The 27,890-nt window shown below is 48.9% G+C and overlaps 1 protein-coding gene across 1 annotated transcript in view; it reads left to right on the top strand.

Annotated features, from left to right (window-relative positions):
* The window catches only part of DLEC1 (DLEC1 cilia and flagella associated protein), a 77,117-nt gene that overhangs the window by 13,364 nt on the left and 35,863 nt on the right, over positions 1–27,890 (top strand). The window contains exons 10-17 of the mRNA XM_027835915.1: positions 1,574–1,710; positions 1,997–2,089; positions 6,554–6,644; positions 13,775–13,937; positions 14,549–14,741; positions 15,431–15,489; positions 25,975–26,143; positions 26,566–26,659. Coding sequence (XP_027691716.1) covers positions 1,574–1,710; positions 1,997–2,089; positions 6,554–6,644; positions 13,775–13,937; positions 14,549–14,741; positions 15,431–15,489; positions 25,975–26,143; positions 26,566–26,659 — 999 coding nt within the window. The remainder of the gene's footprint in view (positions 1–1,573; positions 1,711–1,996; positions 2,090–6,553; positions 6,645–13,774; positions 13,938–14,548; positions 14,742–15,430; positions 15,490–25,974; positions 26,144–26,565; positions 26,660–27,890) is intronic.

Here is a 27,890-nt window from a genome sequence, read left to right as displayed (position 1 = left end):
CACCTACATCTACACACACACACACAACACACAATGCATGGAAGAAACTCAGAAGAGGATGGGGCGGGGCAGAATAATGCCTCCCTCATCAGAGACCCAATCACCGGATGATCTTTGTACTTAATTGTTTTTCTTTGAGGGTAGGGGTGGGGAGGGACAGGAGCGGGGCTGAAATCCCTGGGATGTAAAGACAAAAGGGACCACAAGATCTGTTTAATAAGAAAACTCATAGAAAGATTGGGGATTTCTTTCAAAGGCAGCAGTATTCTTTTCCAAGTCACAAGGAAGAATCTATTCCTGGGCCCGTCCTTATTGTCAGTGCTGCTCAGGTCCTGGCCTCCTTTGTTTTTTTCAAAGTTACATCCACTAATGGAGGCCAGCAGCACACACAATCTAAAAACTATTCGTATTCGGTTTTTTAACCCATCTCACTCGTGGTTTGGCAGTAGGTTTAACGCCTTCCTAATTATTTTACTTTGGCAGTTTCAAATGATTGCCATTCTCCCTAACTCAGAAAAGGGAGAAAAGGGAGACCGGGATTCAGAATTGATTACAAGGAATCCACGAAAGAAGGAAGTTCATGGGGATGATTAAGAATCCACTCACGTTTTCTCCCCCACGAAACACCACATTGCTTCATTTCTTGCTATGATTTTTTTGGAGACAGGAAATTCTTTTTTCATTATCAGTTCTTTTACTGTTGGTACTTTGCACTGTAGATGCTTAATAAATGTAGGTTAGGTTACGTTGACTTCTTGCTAGTCTTTGTGATTTTAATCAGCTCTGGAATAATTGACTCTGAAAAGAGGTCAGCCCCACGGCCCACCAGCCCTCTTAATTCAAAGGACAAAACACCAGTCATTACCTGGAGATTTGACTCTAGTTACAATCCCATATGCTTATTACCAAAATTGACTCTTTAGCATAAACTGGGGTGAGGCCCTGCTCAGGTGAGGAGATGCCTCCCCGTGGAGTTACCCTGAACGGTGCCTGGGTGCCATGGACGCACCTGGGCTCTGCAGCTGACCTCTCGTCTGAACGTGAAGTCCCCTTTGGAATGTTGGTCTGGGGACCAGTTCCTGCAGGCAGCAGCCCCTTTGGCCTCCTTTAATTCAGTGTAGACCAAGCTCACTCTGCCTTAGTTAGGACTTTGGAGTTCTCATTTCTCATCCATGAGGGACAAAGAAATGGCCTCTTCCAGGTACTCCAAGTGCCCCCCACTTATTAACGCCTCCTGGCTTAGGGCGGCTGATAGGACGGCTCCCCAAATGCTGGTGATTACATGCTAGTTTTGCCGTCTCGGAGTGGATCTGGAACAAATGGGAGCGGAGATCAGTCCTCGGTACAAAATCTTGCCAGGCAGCTCTTCCCCTGGCTTCTGCAGCTTTTCCTTTAACTAACTAACCAGCTGTACTCCTGAGGTTCCCTTTTTCCGTAGGGGCTGCCGCTGGGCTAGACTCGCAACCGTTTGCCGTCTCATTGCATGGGGAAGGTAACTTGGCAATGCGTGCCGATTCCTAGGTGACGGAACCGTTGACCGTTAACACCCTGATGTCTGTCTGTCTTGTTTCAGTGGCTCTGTCCTTAGACTGTGGTTACTGCCTTGTTGGCGGAATCAAGATGACTCGATTCATCTGCAAGAATGTGGGGCTGAGCACAGGCAGGTTCTGCATCATGCCCAAGTCGTCCTGGCCGCCTCCTAGTTTCAGGGTGAGAGCTCGCTCTGGCGCTCTCCTGGGGTGCAGGGCTCGGTCAGGTCCTGGCTGCCTCCTGGTTTTGGGTGAGGGCTCGCTCCCATGCTGTCCTGGGGCTTCATCTGGTCCTGGTTTCAGTCCTGGCTCAGGCAGCTCTGACTGTGCTTGTGAAACCTTTAGCTTACATCAGTGTCCCAAGAAATGGCAGCATTAAAGTAACAAAATGGGGTTGGGGAGAGGAGGGAAAGGGGGAGGAGAAGGGCTCCCATCTCATCCCGGGTCGTCTGATTTCCTTTCCACAGGCAGTCGCTAAGGTTGGCTTTGTGGAGCAGGCGCCCTTTGGAATCCTGCCAGCTGTCTTTGAGCTCGTCCCAGGACAGGAGCTGCTCCTGGAGGTAGGGAGGTGGGCTGGGTTGGAGCCTTTCCGGGCCAGTGGCTGGGGTTTGACCAAAGCCCTGGAGCTCTGCTGTTCATTCCTTTCTACACTTTCTAATCAGAGATCTGCTACCTGGAGGTTCACAGACATTTATTGTGCAAAGAAATTGAGCCATTTGAATGACTCCGATGGGGGAAATGCACTATGGTTCATTATTATTTATGCCAAGTGTCTTTCTCTTCTGATCGCTTCTGAGAATCTTCCTTCTGGGCTTCGAGTTGGGTTGGAGTGCCCTCCCTCCTCCGCTACCTCAGAGTCATGTTGGGTGTCCCTGTTGCCCTTTTGCAATGCCTCCTCCTCTCAGAGAGCCTTTCTTCTGCTCTGCCTCTACCTTGGCTGTACCTGGTTGTGGACAGAAAGCTCCTGGCTGGAGGTCAGGGACTGGCTTTGGCCTCTCTTTGTATCCCCAGCACTCAGCGCAGTGCCTGACACGTAATAAATGCTTATTCATTGATTAAGCTCATCCCCTTGGATGACCACCATTTTGTCATCCCTGTAGCTGTCTTCAGAATCCCTTTGCCTCTAGCCTTGACTTCTCCACCCTCTCCATCCGATGTTCCCTCCCAAATAAGAATGTGTGAAGCACAGCTCGTCCTGTCTCCCCACTCGCGCACCCCAGGCAGGAGATGGCATGAGTGGAAGAAGAAAGGGTCGGATTTGCAGGCAAAGGAACTGGGTTCAAATGTCAGCACTGCTGCTTGTCACTTGTGTGAGCTCTCGCGGGTCACCTCGCGCCTCGAGGCTTTAGCTGTCTCGGGTCACCTCGCGCCTCGGCGCTTTGGCTCTCTTGTCTCTAAAACGAGGACGCTGCAGGAGACCACTTCTGAGGTCCCTCCTATTCTAAGTCTTGGCTCCTGTGAAATTGGGCAGCTGCCCTAGGAGTTTGCTTTGCTCTCTGGGCGAGAGGTGGGTTTGTTGCGTTGGCTCCAGGCGTCCAGACTCCCTCCCTCCACGCAGTGACGAACATCATCTTTCTAATGCGTGCCTCTCCTTCTTGTGAGGTCCTTCCTTTCCCCAGAGCTGTTAGTGGCTCGAATCAAATGAATTCCCTGATAGTGTGTGAGTGAAGGGACCACCCCAACTCCCCCATTTTGAGATTTCCCCAGCTCTAGCTTTCTGTGGGTGATGAAGAATGGTTCCCCCAGCCCAGGACTCAGTCTCTGGCTCGGAGGAACGGTTTGGGGGGGGCATGCTGTGGGCAGCTTTCCTTCATCATCATTAGGGATCCCCCCCTCCAGAGCTTGAGCTCAGCCTCGGGCGTCATACTTCTGTGTCTGGACCCTGCTGGTCCTCAGTTCCTCTCCCACACACTTCCTCCTACAGGATGGAGTGTTCCCTCTTAGGCTCCTGGGGGTCCCCACTTGGGTCCTGGGGCTCGGGGAGCCAGTGTGTTGGCTCATTTCGATCCGGTCACCTTAGCTCGGTTTCTGAGTACGGTGACATTTGTACTTGAGCACCAGGGACTCAGCTCCATTCAGGAAACATTGATGAAGCCCCTCCCTCCCCTGCCCAGGGAAGAGGTCCTCGTGTCCACAGCGCCCAGCACAGTGCCTGGCACAGAGCAGAGGCTGAATAAGTGCTGATTGCCCCAGTGCCCACCTGGCAGGCTGAGTGACCATGGGAAGGCCAGTGACCCCCAAGCGCCTCAGTTTCCTACCTGTGAAATGGGGTGATGGCGAGGAAAGTGCTGTGTTGTTCTTCCTGTTTGGGAGGAAAAGAATGTCCCTTGAAGAGCTACCACCGAGTCCTAAAGAGATGCCCAGGGCTCCTCCACCGGACTGGGAGGAACAGGTTTTGGTGCGTGCTCACGCTCTCTCTCACGCTGGGGCCATGTTCCCCATGCCCCAGAATCACAGGCCATCCCTCCTTCACCAGGTCAGGTGGGGGGGGGGTCATCCTTCCTTCACCAGGTCAGGTGGGGGGGTCATCCTTCCTTCACCAGGTCAGGTGGGGGGGTCATCCCTTCTTTACCATGTCAGGTGGGGGGGTCACCCCTTCTTTACCAGGTCAGGTGGGGCAGCTGCTCCCCTCTTTTCAGATTCTTGACACTTGCAGGGGCAGGGACCAGGGTTGGTGTTTACTTGCTGTGCTTGTGGGAGACCAAGAGCCCTGGTAGGAGCTCACCCTCAGGACACAGGGGAAGGATGAGGCCTCAGCCTTGGTCCAGGCTGGGCTCACAGGACTGCCCTTCCATACGCTCTGTGCTCCAGCCCCAACACCGCACCCCATCTTTGCACAGGCATCCCCACAACTGGACTCGTTCCCTTCCTCCTTCTACCATTTTTTTTGTTCTGCTGTTTGGGAATCCGCTGATGCCGTGTCCTTCCTACCCAAGACCTGCCCCCCTCCTTGGCACTGTTGGTGCCCCGCCGATGCCTTTGTATGTACTTTACACTTTCTTATCTGTGGCATTGTATCCCTGGTAAAGAGTCAGCTCCCTCTTGTTTCTGTCTCTGTCTCCAACACCTGGCACCATATGGCACTTAATAAATGCTTATTGGAAGGGCAAATGGAGAGACAGTGGCAAAGGGAGACTGACGGACAATGAGAAAGAGGGGCCACAGGAAGGGACAAGGGAGAGAGACACCCCGCGGGGCAGGCTGTGGACTCTGCCATGTCCCCTTAGCATCTGGAGATTACAGATCGACCCTGCACTGTTTTGTAGGCGTAGTGTCTCTGAGCCCCATTTTTGAGCCGCGGTAAATTTTAGCTCCAGAGTCTTGCCTGTATGTGCCTATGCTGTGACGTTCTCCAAGAAGTCTACCAGTCAGAGCCCCAGTGACCCACGTGTGAGCGCTGTCCTTCATAGGAGGTGGTGCCTGCTCTAATCCCTCTCACTGCTCCTAGCTGTCCACTGGGATTCATTCCCATAAACCCCACAAGGCCGTTATAGTGTCCTTTTTTTTTTGTTTTTTTCTTTTTCTTTCTTTTTTTTCTTTTTTTTTTTTTTTTGGTGAGGCAGTTGGGGTTAAGTGACTTGCCCAGGGTCACACAGCTAGTAAGTGTTATGTGTCTGAGACCGGATTTGAACTTGGGTCCTCCTGAATCCAGGGCCGGTGCTCTATCCACTGCGCCACCTACCTGCCCCCATTATAGTGTCCTCTATCGTGCCTTTCCTGAGTCCATCAGGATGAAGCATGAAATCAGGAAGGAGGAGAGGGTCTTTTTTCTTGGGGAAAGCTGAGGGCCTTCTTAGTCACATCGTCAATGTGCAAGAGCAAGCCAGGCTCCATCTAAGGTGAATCGGCCTAGCTCCAGGGTAAACAGGCTGCTGAGCAAAGCCTTTGGAGTAGAGAGGGACAGAGAAAGGAAGCTGAGCCTAGCTGAGGAGATGGGTGCTAGGGGTGGTTCTCAAGGGCCCTCTGAAAAGGCCTGAGGAAGAGGCAGTCCTGAATTCTTAGGAGGTGGAGCCTAGGAAACACGCCAGGGTCTTGGAGTTGCCAGGAGGCAGTGTTTTACCTGAAGCCAGAGTAGGTAGATGTGGGGCCCAGGTAGGGTTAAGCCAGTCTTCTCCGGTTTCTGGAGGCCTGGAATAGAGTGTTTGCCTTTGACCCGAGGGAGAGGATGCCTAAGGAGGAATGAGCAAGGCAGCCCAGTGACCCTAACAGTTGGGCTAAACAGTTGACCTAAGGAGGGGAATGAGCCTAGAGGACCTGGAAGGAGCTTGGTCCGGCAAGAGTTGGAGAGCCCCTCAGAGTGCAGGAGAACCCTCTTCTCTCCCTGGACTGGCTTGGGTATACCAGCTTTAGGAACTGGGGAGAAGGGAGGGGCATGGTCAGAGAGCAGCAAGCCAAGGAAAGCTCGTCAAGAGCCCATTTACTGAAGGAGAAATCTCCCTGCTTGTTGCCCCTGGGTAGGAAGCCAAGTGCTGACTGGACAAGTCCTCTGTTTGAGGTTGCCCTCCCTACCAAATTAGAGCTTGTGTCTGAAGTGATAGGCCCAGATAGGGTTTGTTTTCTCTTAGTGGTAATCTGCACATAGAGAAGTCCCAGGGCAGGAGAGGGCTTTCATGCCGTGCTGTGCCAGAGGATGTCCTTCCACCTAGGGGTTGTGCTGAGAGACCAGTTCTCAGGAAGGCAGCACGTGGGCATCCTTGGGGCCCTTGAGCCTTGCTCTAATCTGCGGCATGCTTGGGTGATTGCTCAATACCTTTGGCTTCCCCTCCAGTCCAGTCTCTTCCCGAGAATGTGGCTACAAGTAGGTCGAAGAGCCGATGTGCCTCGTTACTGGTTTGGTTGCTCTGTCTCAGGAGTTGTGGCCCCAGGGGACACCCTGGCCATCAGGCCTTTCCAGCCATGCCTCCTGGGACTGGCTCTAGCCAGAGGGAGAAAGAGGGGGAAGGGGAGGAAGATTCTTTAGGGTTACTTTCTTGGCAGGAAGTTGGGGCAACATCATGGTCAGTGACATGGGCTCTCTGTTTCAGGTGCTGTTTCTTCCGACTTCCCTGGAAACTGTGGAGAAATCTTTCATCATTGTGTGTGATAATTGTCAGATCAAAGAAGTCATCATTTCAGGTTTGTCTGCCACCCTCGGGAGCATGTGGGCCGGCTGACTGGGAGCTCCGTCCTGCTTCCACTGCAGCCCCTCTTTCTGGGTTGGGATTGGCTGGGGTCATTGCTTTTCCTCCTTCAGACCCTCGTCGCCTCTCACCTCCATTTTGGCAGCCTCCTTCTAACTGGCCTCCCTGCTTCCAGTCTCTCTCCCCTCCAATCTGTCTTCTACTCAGCTGCCAAAATGATTTTCCAAAAGTGTAGGTCTGATCATGTCATTCCCCTGTTCAGCAAACTCCTGTGTCTCCCTGTTACCTTCAGGATCAAATAGAAACTTTTCTCTCCAGTTCGTAAAGCCTGCCACGACCTCGTCCCTTCCCATTTTCCCAGCCTCATTATACAGAGCACCCCCACCAGCTGTGCCATCCAAAGCTCTCTACTTTCTCCCTGTTCTGCATGTCCAGTCTCCTCCTCACCTTTGCCTCCTGGGATTTCTCTATTCCTGCTCGATTCAGTTAAAATCCCCCTTTTTACATACAGTCCTTCCTGATCCCTCTGGCTGCCAGGGCCCTCCCTCCCATCACCACCTTGCATTCATTTGTATGGATTCTCATATGTATATGGGTTGTCTCGCGTTAGGCCAGTTTTTGAGGAAGCAAAAAAACCATTTCGCTCTTACCTTTGTATTCTCACCCCCTAGCACATAGTAGGTGCTCAAAGAATGCTGACTGACTGACAGACCGACCGTACATTCATACTGCCTGGCACAGCTCATTCACCGTCTGTCGTGTCAGTATAGGCGTCTCTCACATTCATGTCTCAGTCCAGACCCATTTTCCGAGCTCCATCTGATTCATCTTTTCCAGGGTCTATGGGACATCTCCACCTAGATGTCCAATCATCACCTTGAGCTAGTATGGCTAAAACAGATCGATTCCGCTGCCCTCAAATGCAGTTCTTTTTCCCAGCTACCCCTACCATGTGTCCTGGTTTTCGGTCTCTGATGGGGGCCTCCTGTGGTTTCCACCACGGCTGGGAATGCTGAGCACATGCTTGGGGGGCACCTGGCAAGTAGTCGAGAGGACCACACCCTCATGGACTAGGCTTGGAACGCTCCCCTCAATGTTGCCTTGATGTCACTAACCTGCCCCAAAGCACTGTTACCGGCAGTTTGGATCAGCCGGTGGCCCCACATCCCCGAAGGGTTACTCCTTCCATGTTAGATCACTACTCACTCTTTCAGGACGCTGCCTGAAAAGGGCGACAGTTTAGCTAACGGCCATGGCCGTGCCCTCCCTAGAGTAGATTAGAGAAGGAGAGAACCAGGGCTTAGAGCCCGGGAGGTGAGGATGATAGGGTAGGCCCAGCTGCTTAATACTGAATCACTGGGTGACTTTGCAAAATTGGCTTCTCTTTTTGAACCTCAGTTACCTCCCTTTGAAATGATGGGGTTGGACGAGATGACCTTGGGTCCCTCTGAGTTCCCTGATCTTGGAAGTCTGACTCCAAAGACGTGTTGAGAATTAGTTTGGGTTGGGATGTTTTTCTAAGGAACCCTCTGAAGGATGGAACCATTTTCAAGGGTTTGGTCTTCTGTGAGACAGCCTCTGTTTGTTTTGGGATAGGGGTATTTGTTTAATTAACTGCCTAAGGAGGACTTGACTGTATGCTGGTTCTATGAGACAGTCTTGTTTACCGAGCACTGGGGTGGGCTTTTCCATGCCGAGCCAACAAGCATTTATATATTTATAATTTATAATTTATAATTACAATTTATATATTTATATTTAGTTTATTTATATTTATATATTTATTATATATTTATATTTATATATTTATTTATATTATTTATATATAAATATTTATATATTTATACTGTCTACAAAGCCCTGTGTGAGGTGCTGGATTTTCAGAAACAACTGGGCAATTCCTGGCCTTTTATGCAGGAGACCAAGGGGAACTATTACTTCTAAACTGATAGGTATATACGTGATCATTTTTAAAATCTATTTATTTATCTTTAGTTTTCAACGTTCACTTTTATAAGATTTTGAGTTCTAAATTTCCCCCTTCCCCAAGATGGCTCGTGCATTCTGATGCATATTTCCACGTAAGTCATGTTGTGAAAGAAGAATCAGAACAAAAGGGAGAAACCATGAGAAAGAAAAACCAAACAAACCAAAAAGCAAATAGTCTGCTTGGCTCGGCGGTCAGACTCCAGAGTTCTTTCTCTGGATGTGGACAGCATTTTCCATCGTGAGGCTTGGAGTTGTCTTAGATCTGCATATGTGATCACTGAGGAAGATGGAAAGGGTACTGTCTCTGAGAGGGATTAGAAAGGCTTCTTTCTCTTGGAGGACGGCAGGTCGAGATCCTCCCAGCCAGCCGCGAGGAGAAGACAGCACATCACTCTCCCGAGAGAGCCCTGAGAGATCATGCTGAATTTGGGAACAGCAAGGAGGCATCCAAAGAGGAGAGCTAGTGGGCAGTTAGCCTAGAAAGAGAGGCGGGAGGGCTGTAAGTGTCAAACTGAAGAATTTCTGTTTTTTTATCCTAGTGGCGGTAGGGAGCCAGGGAAGTTCCTTGAGGAGGACACTGGCTAGGAAGCTGGTCTCTATGGCGCCTAGTGCCTGCCTACAGGCTGTCCTTACTGGGAAACCAGGCAGCAAAATATATGTCAAAACCCCAGGCATGTAGTCGCTTTCTTTGTGATTCCACACTAACCCACTGCGGGTACCATTGTCCTCCAGCTATTGTCCCTGTGTGCTTCTGAGGGCAGAGATGCTGGCACAGCGCCAGGATTTGAATTCCAGCTTTGGTATTTAATATCTGTGTGGCGCTTTTTTGGGGGGGTGGGAGGGGTCAGCTCTCTCCAGGCCTCAGCTCCTCAGCCTGAAACAAAGCAGCTAGCCCAGGGGGTTGCTTTCTGCTTGTTGATGTTTTGTTTTGTTTGGAGGTGGAACTCTGGCAAGGCTGGGGAGGGAAGGGGCAGGCCGAGGAAGCCAACACAATTGGAGGGGTCACAAACATGGATATTGAAGGCCCCAAGTACAAGGGCAAGGAAGAGGGTGGACCCCATGGCCCAGGCAGGTCCTGAAGTCCAGGGAAAGCAGCAAGGAGGCCTGGCTCTGGCCAATGATGTGGATGGAGGAATGGCCACAGGCAGAGGGCGGAGCAGGCCATGGCACGTGTGCTTCTGGCCCGGTGTGTCGGGGACAGAAGAGAAGGCAGCGCAGGCAGCTGGGGAGGCAGTGCCCACGGCGGGGGATCCAGGGGAGAGCCGAGGAGAGGAAGCTGGCTGATGATGGAACAGGAGTTCTTCAGAACCCAGGGAAGGGGACGAGTCAGGCTGACGGTGCTTTGGTCTTCAAGGTGGAAGCCTGGTTTCCTCCAGTGACAAGGACATTTAATTCCCAGGAGGTTTGACTTCTAGCGGCTGGGCATTCTCTATCTGGGACTTGACCCTGGGGAAGGGGGTCACCTTGGTAAGAGTGAGTCAAGCACAATGCCCAAAGCCATGCTGAGGGCATTGTCATTTCCCTGGTCACAAACACCGCTGTGGCACTACTGTGCCTCCATTTCCTCATCTGTAAAATGGGAATAATAATGCCTCCCAGGGTTGTGGCGAGTGAGGTTCAGAGGAGGCAGTATACAAAACGGGCTTCAGTAAAGTTTAGAGCGGTCTGTGTGAATGCCGGGTGGCGGCGTTGTTGTTATTAGACACAGCCTCAAAGTGGCTGTTGTGTTTAACTTGTCAGTCTAGATACGGGCGAACCTAATGCCCTTCTTTCTCCAAAGAGAATCTCCCAGCCCTTTTACAGTGAGTCTGCTTCTCTTGAAGATGCTTGTCCCTTTCGGGGTTATATGCAGTTTCCCCTTCCCAGATCTTAGAGCCTTGTTTAGGCCCCCACTGGTTGGCCAAGTCTTCAATGCTGGTGAGACCCAACTGGGTCATTTCTGGCACAGCCAGGGAGCTCGCCATGTGCCCTAATTATAGAGGATTGTTCCTGAGACTGAACTGTTCAGAGTTGGGGTCAAGATTTCCAGTGACTCTGGGAAATACAGGGGCCCTCCCATGGGCTGCCAGGGACAGTGCAGGTTGGGTGAGGCCCAGTAACATGACAGCAATGAGCATCTGAAGAGTGCTTCAGGGTCTGCCAAGAGCCTTATACATATTATCTCATCTGATCCTCGCAGCCCTGTGAAGTAGGAACTCTTGCTATTCCCATTTTACAGAGGAGGAAACTGAGGCATAGAGGAGTTAAGTGACTTGCCCAGGGTTACACAGCTAAGTAAATATCTGAGGCAAGATTTGAACTCAGGTCTTCCTGACTCTAAATCCTGGACCTAACTTCCCACTCCTTAGTCATTTTTTTAGTATTATTTGGTGTTTTGCATATGTGGAAGTGCGGATGTGCATGCTGACCCTGCACATTCTCAGTATCCATAGGGAAATTGTTTTGTTGGGAAAGTCAGGTGAAGAATGTCCAAGTGGCCACCTGGCTTTAGCATTTATGTGTTGGGTAACCTCCACTGGCTAAGACTCTTAGGCGCCACACCTCCTCAGCCCTGGCCATGATTTACAGGTCATTGTGGCCATGCAGGCTCTTTTTTTAATACCTCCAGTGATGAGGAACTCATTACCTGAGTGAGGTGACCCATTCCATTTCTAACAGATCTAATTGTTAGGGAGTATTATTATGTAACACATATATTTCCTTGTAACTTCTCCTAGTCCTCATTCTGCCTTCTGGGGCCAAGTACAAGAACTCTGATTCATCTCTGCCATGCCAGCCTGTCAGATGTTTGAGGATAAGGACTATGTCACCACTGAGTCATCTTTGCTTCTGATCAGTCCATCCCAAGTTCTCCAGACCAGCCCCCTGACCTGGTTTCAGACTCACCTTTCCGGCTTTTTTCTTGACACCAACTTCAGATCACATCATGCTGATTCATGTCAAGTTGGCAGTTGGCTAAAAGCCCAAGTCTCATTGGGGTGAGACCCTGTAGAGCCACACAGCTCTGATCCCGGACTTATGTAATGTATGAACCCAAGCTCAGGACTTTACACTTCTCTCTCTCAAATATGTCATTAAGGGAGATGGGAGAAGGCTTCTTGTAGGAGAGATTTTAGCTGGAACTCATAGGAAGCCAGGGAGGTCAGTAGTCAGAGCAGAAGAGGGAGAGTGTTCCAGGCCTGGGGGGTGGCCAGAAAAAAGGAGCGACTTGTTCACTGAACAGACAGGAGGCCTGTATCACTGGATCAAAGAATATATGGTGGGGAGTAAGGTATAAGAAGACTGGAAAGGAAGAGAGCATTTAGTATTCCATCCCAGAGGGTATTGAATGACATGGTCAGATGTTCACTTTAGGAAGATAATTTTGACAGTTGAGCACAGGATGGACTGGAGTGGGAGGGGCTAGAGGCAGGCAGACGACCCGACCCCCCAGCAGGCTCTTGTAATGGTCAAGGTGTGAGGTGATGAGGTTCTGTACTATGTTGAGGGTTGTGTTGGAAGACAGAAGGGTATTTGAGAGATGCTGCGGAGGTGAGATGGACCAGAAGTACTACAGAAGTGAAATCGACCAGAGATGTTACAAAGGTGAAATTGATGGGGGGGGGCGGAGGTGAGAGAGAGTGAGGAGTCTGGGATGAATTCCTAGGTTGCAAGCCTGGGAGGTTGAGGGCGCCCTCTACAGTAATAGGGAAGGTAGGAGAGGGGAAGTAGGCATGGGGAAAAGATAACGAGTTTTGTTTTGGCCGTATTGAGTTCAAGATGGACACCCAGTTGGGGATATCTGAAAGGTTGTTGAAGATGCAAGATTAGAGGTCGGCAGAGAGATTGGGGCAGGAAAAGGTAGATGTGAGACTCATCAGCGTAGAGATGGAGCTGATGAGAAGGAAAGGTCAGAGAATGGGGTGGGGTGGGGAGTAGGGGAAGTTGTCCTGAAAACCTAGCGAGAAGTGTCCGAGAGAGGAGTTGGTCATAAAGGGTCTGTGATGTTGTCAATATGGGGACTCTTGGTATGGGAACCCCCTCCACCAATGCAGAGTGCAGCCCGTTTTTGACTTAGTAGCTGAGTTTTAGGGAGTTGCCTGATGTGCCCCTCCTCACTTGGGCTCTTGACGTATCCTGTCAGCCTGGCTGCTCTTATCTCTTGTCCTTCTGTACGAGTTCTCAGCTTCCATGACAGCATGAATCCCATACTGCCAAGCATCAGTGGTGTCAGAGAACTCATATTTTCTTCTTTTGCACTGAAATCTTGGTTCACTTTGTTCATCACCCTTACATCACATCACTACTTCAGGCCTCTCTTGGGTGACACACGTTTCTCCCTCTTGTCTTCTCAATACCAGTTGTAAGTGTCTGGTGCCCATCGGAGGCTCTGGCACCTAGTGAGCCCTTAATGAATAGTGCTGCTCTCAGACCATTTCTTTCTCCCCAGGCTCTGGCCTCTCTAGGAAGATTGACTGCAAGGGGGTCCTTCTGCCTTCTCATACAGGGGTGTAGGACTTGCCTTCCACACAGAGGTCGATCGGCTTCAGCAGGAACACAAACAGAGCCGTTTCACAGGCCGTTTCCAGACTTCCTGGATTTTAAGCCATTGGATCTCAGGCTTTCATTCTTTATCGTTCCCCACCCCGGTTAAAATCCAGCTTCTTAGACTCGTCTGCTTCTGGGAGGCACCAGTCACCTGAACTTTCCAATTCTCTTCTAACCTTTTCCCATTATTAGATGCTAGTTTGCCAGGTGAAAGCAGTCATCCAACAGGAATCCGTTAATCTACTAAATGTCAATAGTCACCACTAGTGTTAAACGTGCATGTGATTTATCATTTACTTACCTGCAGCCAACGGCAGATAATCCAAAAATCACTTCTTTTGGCATGAAAATTTATTATGTGGGTTGTTGGTATATGTGGATAAAGTTGGGTGTGGTTTTGGTGTTGCATCTACCCAATTATGTTCTGGCTCTGATCAACTCGGAGTGAGTTTTCACTCCTTGAGCACAAGCCGGCTGACTGCCCCAGGAGGAGCCAGAATGAAGATGTTCGGACTGGCGGGGTGGAGGTGGGGTGGAGCCCCACACAGATCCCCGTGCCCCTGCTCCAGGTGGACGAATGTCTGTGACGTCACGAGCCTGTTTTCCCAGGAACTGGTCAGCTGGCTGCCCTGGAGCTCCTCTATGTGTCTGGTGAAGCCAGCCATCCTGAGCCGGGGGAGCTCACAGACCTGACTGCTCAGCACTTCATTCGCTTTGGGTCCCAAAATATCCAGACCACCACCTCAAAACACCTCGTTGTAAGAAACCTGACGTGAGTGGTCCTCGCCTGGCTTGGCTTTGGGGTGGGGACCTGCGAGGAAGTTTGCTTTGATAGGTCTTGCCAGGTGGGCTTTCCCAAGAAGTGACCCTGCCAGGGCCTGGCTCAGTGGTATTTCCTGGGGAAGCAGGGCATTTTTGCTGGTATTGGTGGAGATGGACACATGTGATGGGATAGGAGATGTCTCATGATGTGGAAGCATGAGCTTTGGAAGTCATGACTTAGAATCCCTCCTTGTGTTTGCCACGCACTAAGTCCCGGGTGGCCTTCAGCAGGTTCCTCAGTCCCAGGATGGTGGGGGTAAGACCTCCAGGAAGGGTTGGGAAGCTGCATTTAGAGCAGGCTTCGTGGCCCTGCAGTGGGTGGGCCACCTTAGTGGGGCCTCAGATCCCCTTGCCTACTTGTTCCCCATTTTCGCTGTAAAAATTGGGGATCCAGGCCCCATGGTCCTTTGGATGAGACCCCCATGATGAGGAGAGTCGAGATCCTCCTCGCCAGCCCCCCAGGGCTCCTGCTGTCAGAGGAGACTTAACTAGCCCTAGGCAAGGACAAAGGCCACCCTGATCCCTATCTTGTGGCTTCACAAGGTCTTTGCTTTGCTGCAGGCACGTGGCCCTGCCCTTTCACTGGCAGATCGTGAAGCCCAATCTACTGCCACTGATGCTGGGAGAAATCTGGAGGTCTAAGGACATCAAGTACTACCCTGACTCCGAGACCGCCTTCTACGTCACTCCCGGGAAGGGCAGCCTTCAGCCTCATGCCGACCATGAATTCATCCTGAGCTTTTCTCCCGAGCAGGTAAAACGGAGAGCGTGGCGTGTCCACACTTCAGGGAGTGCCATGAAGGCTGACTGAAATTTTGTCTAATGACGTTGAGGGAAAGACGATGTGTGGTCTGTGGGTAGAAAGTAAAGTGGGCAGCCGGAGCCTGGCCTGGCAGAGAAGGGGCCAGCTGCCTTCCTGTTACCCTGGCGACCTCACGACCTCAGGAGGCCTTCCAAGTCTGGGATTCTCTGCTTCTCTCCTTGGGCTGCCACTTACTGTTTTAGGAGGAGATGAGGGGAAAGCAGGAGACAGAAATCATTTTAGTGGATTTTGACTGTTTGGGGACTTTATTATTTCTAACAATGTCACTCCTAATAGTCTATATTTATATACTATATACATTTACTATATATACTATATACTATATACTATATTTATGTAGCATTTTTTGGTTACAAGACTTTTGCACATGGATAATTTTGTTTGATCCTCACAGGAAGCTTATGAGAAAGGCAGCTGAAGTCTTCCCCCCCCTCCCCATCTGGGCTTCCTCCATTTCTTCCTCTCTCAAACCAGAGGCCTGGACTCGATGGGCCCTCAGGGCAATTCCTTTCCTCGTTCCAGAGATCCTTAGTGGAGAGATGTGTCCTTCCCCCCTCCCCAGCTCCCCAAGACCCACAGGGAGAGGACAGGGGCTCATCTGGACACCTTTTGTCTTCCAGCTGAAAAACTACCACAGTGTGATCCAGATTGTGCTGGAAGAGGTCCCAGTCCCCATTGGGTAAGCGGAGAGCGTCCCTCGCCCCAGTGGGGGGGTTCAGGAGACTTTGCTCTTCTTTTCCTTAGCCATTGTAGGGGCCTGAAAACCAACACCTGCCAATTTTTGCTCTTGGGAGGAGGCCTGCTTGTGCTCATGGCCCTGCCAGCTTCCACGAGCTGCTGGCCCTGAGGGTGGGGGGTGATCTGGGCTCTGCCCATGGCCGGACTTGGAGGCTGTCTCTGGGAGCAGTTGTGGCCTGACCAAATCTCTGCCGCTTCTATGTGTTTCTGGGGCAGTTCAGATTTCATCCTGTCACGGACAGGGCCCCACAGCGAGACTGCCCCTGCTTCGGTTAGGCAGGGGCAGCATTGGCTGATGGAATGGCCAAGGTGGTCCTCTCATTCAATGCAGCCATAGTGCGGGTTTGGGGGGGATCAGTCATGTTTTCCAGAGCCTAGCACTGGCTCTGTGTTAGGGTGATGGTGGCCACTGACAGCCCTCACATCTGACCCTGCCTGAGGAGGCCTAAGTGTGAATGGAATCTCAAAGTGTCCTGGGCTTGCCTGAATCTCCAAGCTAAGCCTTGGTTTGTGACCCTTTAATTTTCCCACTTACATTTTATGCAGAACCAGAAAGAGATTCAAAATTCAGGGAGGTTTCTTGTAAAACTTTGCTTCCGCAACTTATACCGGCCATAAGAAATCAACTTGTTGTTATGCTTTTATGAAAATCATCTTTTTCTGATTAAACAGGTAACATTGCTTGGTAAAGGTGTAGGAATTTCCACTTTTTGTATTTGGATGGAAGCTAGGTATTATGTGTGGCAGAAGTGAGTAGAGATGGTATCATGGACATGGAGCACAGCCTGGGCAAAAGATAGAGGATTGTGGACAGAGAAGAGCCAGTGGATCTTAAAGAGTCACATGCAAAAAGTTCGGAAGGGGAGGCCAGTGCTAGCTTTTAGAAGTCAAACAGTGGAGCTTGTCTTTCATAAAACCCAGTGTCAAGAGGGAGCCCCTGGGACTTCCTGGGCAGGGGAGTGAAATGGCCAAACTTTGGAAGGCAGTCAGGAGAAGGGAGGCCAGTCAGGAGGCACCTGCAGGGTCTGGGCAGAAGGCGCCAAGAGCCTGAGGAATAAGCATTTATAGAGTCCCCACTATGCGCCAGGCACCCTAACCCTAATCTGCTCGCTTCACTCCGCATCAGACCATACAAGTCTTTCCTGGTTTCTCTGAAGTCCGCCTGCTCGTCATTTCATATAGAACAATAGTATTCTATTACATTCATATACCCCAACTTGTTCAGCCATTCCCCAATGGATGGGCATCCCCTCAATTTCCAATATTTTGCCACCATAAAAAGGCTGCGATAAATATATTTGCACATGTGGGTCCTTTTCCCTTTATTTTTTTTTGTTATCTCTTTGGGATATAGACCTCGCAGTGGCATTGCTGGGTATGCACAGTTTTGTAGCTCTTTGGGCATAGTTCCAAATTGCTCTCCAGAATGGTTGGATCAGTTCACAACTCTACCAACAATGCATTGGTGTTCCAAGTTTCCCGCATCTTCTCCAACATTTATCATTTTCCTGTTTTGTCATGTTTGCCAATCTGATAGGTGTGAGGTAGTACCTCAGAGTCATTTTAATTTGCATTTCTTTGATCAATAGTGATTTAGAGCATTTCTTCATATGCTTATAAATAGCTTTAATTTCTTCATCTGAAAACTTTGTTCATATTCTTTGACCATTTATCAATTGGGGAATGACTTGTATTCTTATAAATTCGACTCAGTTCTCTATATAGTTGAGAAATGAAGCCTTTATCAGACATACTGGCTGTAAAGATTGTTTCCCAGCTTCCTGCTTTCCTTCTAATCTTGATTGCATTGGTTTTGTTTGTGCAAAAGCTTTTTAATTTAATATAATCAAAATTATCTATTTTACATTTGGTATTGCCATCTATCTCTTGTTTGGTTGTCAACCTGTAACTCATTTAACTTCTACTTCAAGAATTTGGGTGCTATATTATTATGAAAAATTGTGGATTCTGGTTTTTTTTTAATGTTTTTTAATTTATTTTTTTTAGGCAATTGGGGTTAAGTGACTTGCCCAGAGTCACACAGCTAGTAAGTGTCATGTGTTTGGTCTGAGGCTGGATTTGAACTCATGTCCTCCTGACTTCAGGGCCAGTGCTCTATCCACTGTGCCACCTAGCTGCCCTTGGGTTTCTGGTTTTTGATCCACACTCTGCTCTCCTCTTCCATTTTATGGGAGAATTCATCCCATTCACATGAACAGTTATGATTACTGTGTATTTCCCTCCATCCTTTTTTCTCTCCCCTTTGTCCTCTCTCTCCTTTCGACCTTTCCCTCTTCGACAGTGTTTTGCTTCTACCACCTCCCCGATCTGTCCTCCCTTCTGACAGTCCCTCACTCCACCTTTATTTAATCTCCTCCCCTCCTACCTTCCTGTTGTATAAGATAGATTTCTATATTAAACTGATTGTGTATATTATTCCCTCTCTGACCCAATACTGATGACAGTAAGGTTTAAGCAATACCCGTCTCCCACCCTCCCATCTTTCCCTCCACTATAATGTCTTTTATGGGAATTGGAAATAGAGGGGATGCCCATCAATTGGGGAATGACTGAACAAGTTGTGGTATATGAATGTGATGGAATACTGTTGTGCTATAAGAAATGAGGAGCAGGCAGACTTCAGAAAGACCTGGAAAGACTTGTATGGACTGATGCCGAGTGAAGTGAGCAGAGCCAAGAGAACATTATACACAGTAACAGCCACATTATGTGATGACTAACTCTGATAGACTTAGCCCTTCTCAGCAATGCAGGGATGTAAGACATCTCCAAAAGTCTCATGATGGAAAATGCTATCCACATCCAAAGAAAGAACCATGGAGTATGAATGCAGATCCGAAGCATACTATTTGCTCTTTTTTGTTTGTTTGTTTGTTTGTTTTGTTTTGTTTCCTCTTTCTGGTGGTTCCTCCTATTGGTTCTAATTCTTTCTTACAACATGACTACTGTGAAAATATGTTTAATGGGAATGTATATGTAGAGCCTGTATCAGATTGCACACCATCTTGGGGAGGTAGGGGGAGAAAAATTTAAAATCCAGAAGCGTATGGCAGTGATTGTTGAAAACTAAAAATAAATTAATAAAAAAAAATAGGTCTTTTGCACCCTTCATGTGAAATAATTTACCTCATTCTACCTCTCTGTTCTTTCTGCACTCAGTGTGCTCTTCTTTCTCATCCCTTAATTATTTTTAATGTCATTCTCTCAAATTCACCTTATACCCATATCCTCTATCTATGTATATTCCTTCTAGCTGTACTATTAGTGATACAGTTTTAAAGAATTACAAGTCTATTTCCATGTAGAGATGTAAACAGTTCAGCTCTGTTGAATCCCTTATGTTTTCTTTTCCTTTTTACCTGTGGATGCTTCTCTTGGGACTTGATATTGGAGATCAAATTTTTGGTTTAATTCTGGTCTTCTCTTTATGAAAGCTTGAAACCCTTCTATTTGGTTGAATGACTATTTTTTCCCTTGATGTATCATGCTTAATTTTACTGGGTAAGTGGTTCTTGGCTGTGGTCCTAGCTCCTTTGCCTTCAGGAATATCATGTTCCACGACCTCTGATCTCTTCATGTTACAGCTGCTAAGTCCTGTGTGATCCTGACTGTTCTCCTCCCTAATATTTGACTTGTTTCTTTCTGGATACTTGCAGTATTTTTTCCTTGACCTGATAGTTCAGCATTTTGACTCTAATGTTCCTCAGAGTTTTTATTTTGGGATCTCTTTCCTGAGGTGATTGGCGGATTCTTTCAGCGCCTGCTTTGCCTCGGGTTCCAGTATATCAGGGCAGTTTTCCTTGCTAATTTCTTGAAAGATGCTGTCCAGGTCCTCCTTCTGATTATGGATTTCAGAGAGTCCAGTGATTCTGACATTATCTCTCTTGGATCTATTTTCCAGGTCAGTTGTTTTTCCCATGAGGTGGTGTACATTTTCTTATATTTTTTTCATTCTTTTGAATTTGTTTGATTGACTCTTGATCTCTCATAGAGTCTTCAGCTTCCACTTGCCCAATTCTGACTTTTAAGAAGTTGTTTTCCTCAGTTAGCTTTTGCACCTCCTTTTCTGTTTGGCCAGTTGTACAGTTTAAGGAGTTGTTTTCTTCACTGGATTTCTGCATCTCCTTTTCCATTTGACCAATTCTACTTTTTAAGCAGTTGTCTTCTTTTTCCAAGCTGTTGACTCTTTTTTCATAATTCTCTTGCATCACTCTCATCTCTTTTCCCAATTTTTCTTCCACCTCTCTTATATGACTTTTAAGCCCTTTTCTGAGCCCCTCCATAAGGTATTTCTAGACTTGAGACCACTTCTCGTTTTCCTTTAGGGTTTTGCCCATGGCTGTTTTCACATTGTTGTCCTCTTCTGAGCTTGTGTCTTTATCTTCCCTGTCACCATAATAATTCTCTGTAGTTGGATTCTTTTTTGTTGTTTCTTGTTCATCTTTTTTGGCCTTTTTCCTGTCTTTTAAATTTGAGCTTCCAGGGTAGAAGGGGCACTGTCTCAGGCTTCTTGTGCCAGGGACTGCAGGCCCTGGCTGTTTACCTGGTGCTGCACTGATATTACCCTGAGGCCTACTCATGTCTGGTGCTGCACTGAGGGGGTGGAGTGGGGGGTGACTGGCACTGCTGGGAGCTGTAGGGGTCTGGCAGCTTGGCTGGTGCTGACCCGGGGTCCCAGTGCTGGTGTCTGGTATGTGCTGAGGCTGGTGGGATATTTCTATGTTTCCCTGGGACTGCACTGAAGCTTGTGGGGGGAGCTGGCCTTGGTGATTGCCTGTTTGCTTAGGCACCAGTGGGGTTGGCATCTGCCTGTTTGCCCGGGGCTGTGCTGAAGCCTGTGGAGGTCTGGCCTGGAGGTTGCCTGTTTGCCCAGGGCTATGCTGAAGTACTTGGAGGTTCTTAAGCTGGAGTCTGCCTATTCCCCTGGCTATGCTGAGGCACGGAGGGGCCCTTGTGTTGGTGTTTGCCTGCTCCGCCACACTGGGGCTCAGGATCTCCTGCTGGTTTGCTGAGATGGGTCTTGCTGCTCCCATCCTGGACTGCGCTCTCCTTTTACCTGAATGAGATGGACCTTTCTTGTCAATCCTCCAAGTTTCTTGGGCTCAAAGACTGTTTCACCCAGTCTTTTTGCTGGTTCTGTTGGGGCGCTATTTTATGGTTGTTTGAAGGTGAATAAAAGAGAGTTGCAGCGATTTACTGCTTACTCCTCCATCTTGGCTCCCAAAAGTCCTGACTTCTCTGTCTTTAACCTGTGGTCGTAGTAGCTCTCAGGTATATAACTCCCCTGGGAGCAGGGTGGAGAGGAGGTATTGGTTCAGATTTCTCCTTCCTTTGTTCTTTCTGTCACGTGCAGCTATGGTGATGCGTCTGCGTTCATCTGTACCCTTTCCGTGCCACCTAAGGCAGAAAACATAGATTTGATTCCTGGCAGGGACTGATTAACAAAAGCAGAGTTAATTTCTGCATCACATGGTTTGGATGGATCTAGCCCCAAATCCTACCCAGCACTTGTGTGTAATCTCGTATAAAAGTAAGTAGGAGTCTCCTTTTCTTCTTGACAAGTTGTTCAAAAATCTATTCCAATTAATATCTGTACCTAAATGGGGAGTCTAATATAACTTACAGCAAAATTTCTACTTGCAAAACACACACATTCAATAGCTTCCCTCAAAATGAATTAATACTTAACTTTACTTAGTCAAACTCCCAAGTGTCTAATGAGATGTTCTAATAAAACTTGTTACTTTTTTGTTCTTCTCTGATTTACACAAACTTCTCTTTTTTGGGAACCGGGAAAGAGTTAATGATAGCAGGCAGCTCCTGGGTGTCACATCTATTTAAAAGGTAAGCTGCAGCCTGTTTTTTCCTTCACTTTGAAACTTCATTGATACCACTTTGAAACAGGCTTCCTTCTCGTCAGTGAAATGACCTTCCTCTCTTAGCCGTTAAACAATGTCTGCCACTCTCCAGGCAAAGAATAAGAAGAGATCTAAGTGTTATTTTCCTTGTAACTTTCAGTGTTTAATTCTCCTTTTTTTGTCTTCAAATTCTAGAGAGAGTTAAAACTCACTAAAACATTTTGGCATTTATAAAAACATTCAAACTATAGTTTAGAAATTCACAGTAGAGAACTTACAGTTCAGTCATAAATTTAGTCTCAAATTAGCTCAAAAATCCATAAAAGAAAGACTCCCTCTTATCTGTATTTTGTCTGCCTCTCTGACTTGGCCAGAATCAGAGAGAGAGACAGAGATTCTTTTTGAAGGGAAAAACAAATTTTTTTTTCAGTTAACCAAGACCCAAGAAAAAGTTAACAAACAGATAATGTGACAAAACAGAATCAAAGAAAGATATAAATGAAATTAGTGCACCCAAAGGAAAATCCCCTATTTAGGTCAAATTCTGGGATATATATATGTATGTATACATGTATATATGTATATGTATGGATGTATGTGTATGTGTATATGGCTAATTTTGCTTTAATTTTTAGTCTCCCGCTCTTTAAGACTGAGAAGGTCCCGGGTTTCCAGGCTTCTCCAAGGGGGCCTTTGAAAATGGCCCCCTTCCCTGGCTTGGACCAGAGCCCCACCCCCACCAGGAAGGGTTCAGTAACCCTTCCAGCCCTCTCCCAAGAACCAGGAGCCCCGCTTGAAGGAAGAACAATTCTCCAAGGGTTCAGTATTGCCCTAGGAAGCACTGATACCTTAGGAGGATTTCCTGGGTTTTCTCTTCTCCCTTATGTCAGCCAGTCACACTCAAACACAGACAGGAAGACAAATGCAGCTGCAGCTTCCCCGACAGTGTAGGGGCTTGCCTGGCTGGGGAGGAGCCCGTCCCTGGTTGGAGTCCTTCGTGGAGAAAGCCTCAGGCGACCAGTTCCACCAGTGAGCTGTGTTGTTAATACTGTGCATAACTGCAGTAAACAAAGGTCCAGTTCTTCCAAACAGAACTCATTCTCTTTTCCCCTAAACCCTCCCTCTCTCCTACCTTCCCTGTTACTGTTGAGGGCACCCCCATCCTTCCAGTCCCTGAGGCTTACGCCCTGAAAGTCATCCTGCACTTCTCTCTCTCTGTCTCTATCTCTCTCTCTCTCTCTCACACACACACACTCACAAACACACACTCACACACACGCACTCACTCACACTCATACACACTCACTCACACATGCACACACACGCACACGCTCACACACACACTCAAACACACGCTCACTCTCACACACACACTCAAACACACCCACACACAAACACACACATGCTCACACTCATACTCACACTCACACTCTCACACACACACACTCACACACTCTCACACACAAACTCACATGCACACACTCACACACACTCACAAACACACACTCACACACACTCACAAACACACTCACGCTCACTCACACACACACAAGCTCACATGCACACACGCACACACTCATACTCACACACACTCACACTCACAACTCACACACTCACAAACACACTCACACACACAGACACAAACGCTCACACACACTCACACTCACATAGTCACACACTCACACACACACTCTCACACACAAACTCACATGCACACACTCACACACTCACACACTCCCACTCACACTCACGCACGCACACATACACTCACAACTCACACTCACAAACACACACACTCACACACACAGACACAAACACTCACACACACTCACACTCACATACTCACACACACACCCCAATCTGTTGCCAAGACCTGTCAGTTTCATCTCTGCAGCATGTCTTGAACACGCCGCCTTCTCTCCTGTGACTCTGCCCCCACCCTGGTGCAGACCCTCATCACTTCACCCCTGGACTATGGCAGTAGCTGCTGGGAGGTCCCGTCTGCCTGCCTCAGTCTCTCCCCATGCTAGTCTATCCTCCATTCGGCTACCAAAGTGATTTTCCTAAAGCATAGTTCTGATCATGTCACCCCCCTACTCAGTTAACTCCAGTGGCTTTCTGTTGTGTCCAGGGGCAAATACAAAATGCTGTTTGGCATTCAAAGCCCCTCATAATCCAGCCCCCTTCCACCTTTCCAGTCTTCTCACACCTCACTCGCCAACACGTCCTCTTCAATCCAGTGACACTGACCTCCTGGCTGTTCCATGAACAAGACGCCGTCGTCTCTGGGATTTTCTCTGGGCTCTTCCACCCTCCCCTGCAATGCCGTCCCTCCTCGGCTCTGCCTCCTCACCGAGCTGGCTTCTTCTAAGTCCCAACATCTTTTGCTGGAAGCCATCCCCAGCCTCTCTTAATTCTAGAGCCTTCCCACTGTTAACTGTTTCCTATTTATTCTGGTTATAGTTACAGATAAGCAGCATACCTGTCTGTCTGTCTGTCTGTCTAGATAGCTATCTCTCTCTCTGTCTCTCTATCTCTATCTCTCTCTGTCTCTCTATCTCTCTATATCTCTATCTCTTTATCTCTTTCAATATCTCTGTCTCTTTATATCTACCTCTGTCTATTTCTCTCTCTCTCTGTGTCTATCTCTATCTATCTATCTCTTTGTATGCTGTCTCTCCTATTAGATTGTAAGCTCCATTCTATTAGATTGTAAGGGACTGTTTTTTGCCTCCTTTTGTAGCCTTGAGCTTTAGCACAGTGCCTGACACATAGTAGGTGCTTAATAAACGTTGACTGATTGATTGTTTGAATAGTCAGTCAGTGACTCTTGGGTACCCGGTTATTTATTCAGCACTTCTGCCCATCAGGGTGTCCACAGTCCTCCCAGTGAGCATGGGGTTCCCCACTGAGTAGCTGTCAATGTTAACTGTTTGTTTTTTTTAAGATTCACTTTCATTTTAGTTTCCGGTCTAAATTCTTTCTATTTCACCTCTTTCTTCTCTTCTCCCCACAAATGAGAAAGTAAGAAAAACAAAACCTAGCGGAAACATGTGTACTCAAGTAAAAATTACCGCAACCCCTGACAACACAAGCTTCAGCCCCCACTCTTCCCCAACCTGTTTTTCTGAAGGCGCGTAGCATGTTTCATTATAAAGTCCTCTGAGGGCAGCTTGGTGGCCCTGGATTCAGGAGGACCTGAGTTCAAATCTGGCCTCAGACACATAACACTTACTAGCTGTGTGACCCTGGGCAAGTCACTTAATCCCATTGCCTAGCCAAAAAAAAGTGAATAAATAAAGTCCTCTGGCTTTGTGCTTGGTCACTTTGTTGATCAGAATTCTAAAATCTCTCAAAATCGTCTTTACAAGGTTGTTGTCTTTGTATAAATTGTTCCCCTCACCCTGTCCAGTTCACTTTACATCAGCTCATACAAGTCTTCCCAGGTTCCTCTGAAACCATCCCCTAGAGCTGGTGGGACAGAGGATAGAGGCTGGGTCTGGAGTCAGGAAGACCTGGGTTCAAATCCATCCTCAGACACGTGCTAGCTGTGTGACCTTGGGCAAGTCATGTAACCTCTGTCTGCCCCGATTTCCTCGACTGTGAAAGAGAGACCATAACAGTGCCTCCTTCCCAGGGCTGTTGTGAGCATCAAATGAGGTAACCTTTCCAAAGCACTTAGCACAGCGCGTGGCACAGAGCAGGTACTTCGTAAATGCTTGCTTCCTTCCCTTCCCCTTTATCGTTTCTTAGAGCACATTACATGTACATACCATAACTTACTCAGCCACTCCCCAGTTGATGGTCACTCGCTTAGTTTCTAATTCTTTTCCACCACAAAAGAATTACTATAACTGTTTTAGTACGTATAGTCCTTTTCCTCTGTCTTTGATTTCTTTGGCCCGTAGACCTAGTTGTGCTGTCTCTGGGTCACAGGGTTTCATTGGACCAGGTGACAGCTCCACAGTGCGTCTCATCCTGCCCGGGTCCTTCCTGAATGATGCCCTCCCGCTCCCCCACCCCAAGCCTCGGAACCCCCACTCCCAGAGGGAATGAGGGGCACTTCACTTCCCGCCTCTTCTCCGGGGAGAGGCTTGGTTCCTAGCAGCTTCCTTGCTGCTGTTCTTGCGGTCGGTGGTGACCTTGTGTCCCTTGTTTTCCTGGTCCTGCGGACTTCCCGCAGCTCAGTTCCCACACATCTTCCTAAACTGTTCAGAAGTCTTCCTGGGCATTGTCTCTCATGGCGTAGGGTTGTTCCGTTTTCTTTGTCTGCCGTGATTGGAGGGTCTGGCTCCCGGGCGATGGGAGCTGCTGTTGTTTCCAGTTCTCTGCTGCCACCGAAGGAGCTTCTCTGGCCGTCTCTGAGTCTGTGGGAGCTTCCTCTACGTCCGCTACACACTCAGCAGTGGGATTAAGAGAGGAACATTTAGCACTAAAGAAAAACTCAAGGGAAATGTTAAGCTAGAAGCGGCGTCCAGACTAGGAGCATCTGTGCACAGGGCTCCTGTGGTCGAGTTGGTTCATGGGCTGTGCCTGTTTCTGTACAGTCTAGAAAATGAGAATATATGTGAATTACCGTATGCCATGGATGACATCATTGCCCTGGAAATCGAGGTGAAAGGCTCCGTGGAACCCTTCCAGATTCTCCTGGAACCGTACGCCATTATCATTCCTGGAGAAAACTACATCGGAGTCAACGTGAAGAAAGACTTCAAGGTGGGACCTTCTCTCTTGTCTTGGTGCTCTGGGGTGGGTGGGATGGTACCTCTTCCACCGGCTCCTCCTGAGGGCCAACCTTTACCCCAAAGCCCCCAGGGTCTCGGCTCCACCGTGTGCCTGATGGGGCCCTAGGGGACCAGACCCCAGCTCTTGCTGCCCTCCCTGCCCCAGCCTCAGATGTCCTGTCAGCACCAGCTCTCACCCATTGCCCTTTTGATCGTTGGTTTCACAATGGAGCCGGCCTTGGGGCCATCCTGAGAGAGACTCTGTCCCCAGCCTGAGGACCCCTCTGGAGGATGTCCACAGGGAGACACTGAGGACTTGGGTTTGGGAAGCACATGGTTTCCTGGGGGCTGGGACCTGGACTGAGACCAGAACGTACTTTCCCAAGCCAAGCTTCAGGTTTCCTTGTCTGTTAGATGTGGAACAACAGCAAATCTGCTATTCGGTACACATGGGAGAAGATAAGTGACTGCCACATCGTTGAGGTGGAGCCATACACGGGGGTCATAGGTAATGTGGCTTTGTAGCAGCCACGCTGGGTCCACAACATAATGGCGATAAGGCCCCCCTGAGTATGTGAGAGGCCCCAAGTGGGGGGCACTGGAGAGGGAACCACACAGCAAAGCCCCCCTGCCCTCCTGGGGGATGCACCGGGTGCCTCGATGAGGAAATATTGGGAAATTTGAGAGAGAAAGAACATTATTCAATCAACAAGCATTTACTAACCCCATGGTACGTGCTAGACAGACACCATGCTGGACCCTGGGGATATGGACACAAAAGTGGGACGGTTCCTGACTTCAAGGATCTTAGATGGTCCTGCAGATAGAAATCAGTCCTGAGTGATGGGGAAGGTCTGGGGCAGAGCCAGAGACCAGAAGGAAAGAAAGCCTTCCTGGTCTAGGGTACAGAGGTGCCAGAGTGAGAGAGAGAATGTTGAGTGTGGCGAACAACACTAGGCCAGTTTAGCTTAAGCATCTATTAAGCACCTACTGTGTTCTAGGCACAGTGCTAAGCCCTGGGGATATAAAAAAAAGGCAAAAGACACCCCCTGCCCTCAAGGGGCCCCCAGTCTAACGGGAGAAGAAGACAACCTAGAAAAAGAACCTGGAGGTGGGAGGGGGGATCTGATAAGTCGAGGTCAATGGAGAGAAAGAGACAGATGCAGGAGATGTTCTGGAAGCAGTCACAGGACTACACCCGACTGGCGGGCCTGGCAGAACAGGAGACCCCTCCCCATGAAGAAGCGCGGGAGCGCGGGGGAGGCGTCAGAAGGAGAGGGGGCCCTGCCTGTCAGCTGGGGCATCGTCCACCTGGGGGTTGTTGAACCCATTGGAATAGGCGGTATGGTGTGATGGAGCGGGAGTGGAGACTGAAAGGAGGAGAGGGCTGAGCAGACAGCCTTGGAGGGCATGAATGGTGACCCAGCCGGGCTCGGGATGGTCGGGGGCGGGGGGACTTTCAGCAGAGAGGGGTGGTTAGAAGCCTGGTGGTAAGGGAGCAGAGTGGGGGATGAGGAAGAGGAAGGAGCTTGGCTCTGAAAATGCAAAGAGGGAGAGAGAGAGAATGAGTGAAAAGGGAGGGGGGAGAAACACAGAGAGTGGTGGGGAGAGATAGAGACAGACAGACAGCATGCTGACGGGGTGGCAGAGGAGGCTTGGGGAAGGATGGGGGGGGCCTCACTGTGTAACCAGTGGCAGAAACTAGGTGCCAGAGGAAGATGGCAGGGAATGGCATCCGA

Source organism: Vombatus ursinus, unplaced genomic scaffold (assembly GCF_900497805.2).
Source record: "Vombatus ursinus unplaced genomic scaffold, bare-nosed wombat genome assembly UNPS02014817.1, whole genome shotgun sequence".
NCBI classification, from domain to species: domain Eukaryota; kingdom Metazoa; phylum Chordata; class Mammalia; order Diprotodontia; family Vombatidae; genus Vombatus; species Vombatus ursinus.
The sequence above is the reverse complement of the archived record's forward strand: the minus strand, read 5'-3'. Positions and strand labels throughout refer to the sequence as shown.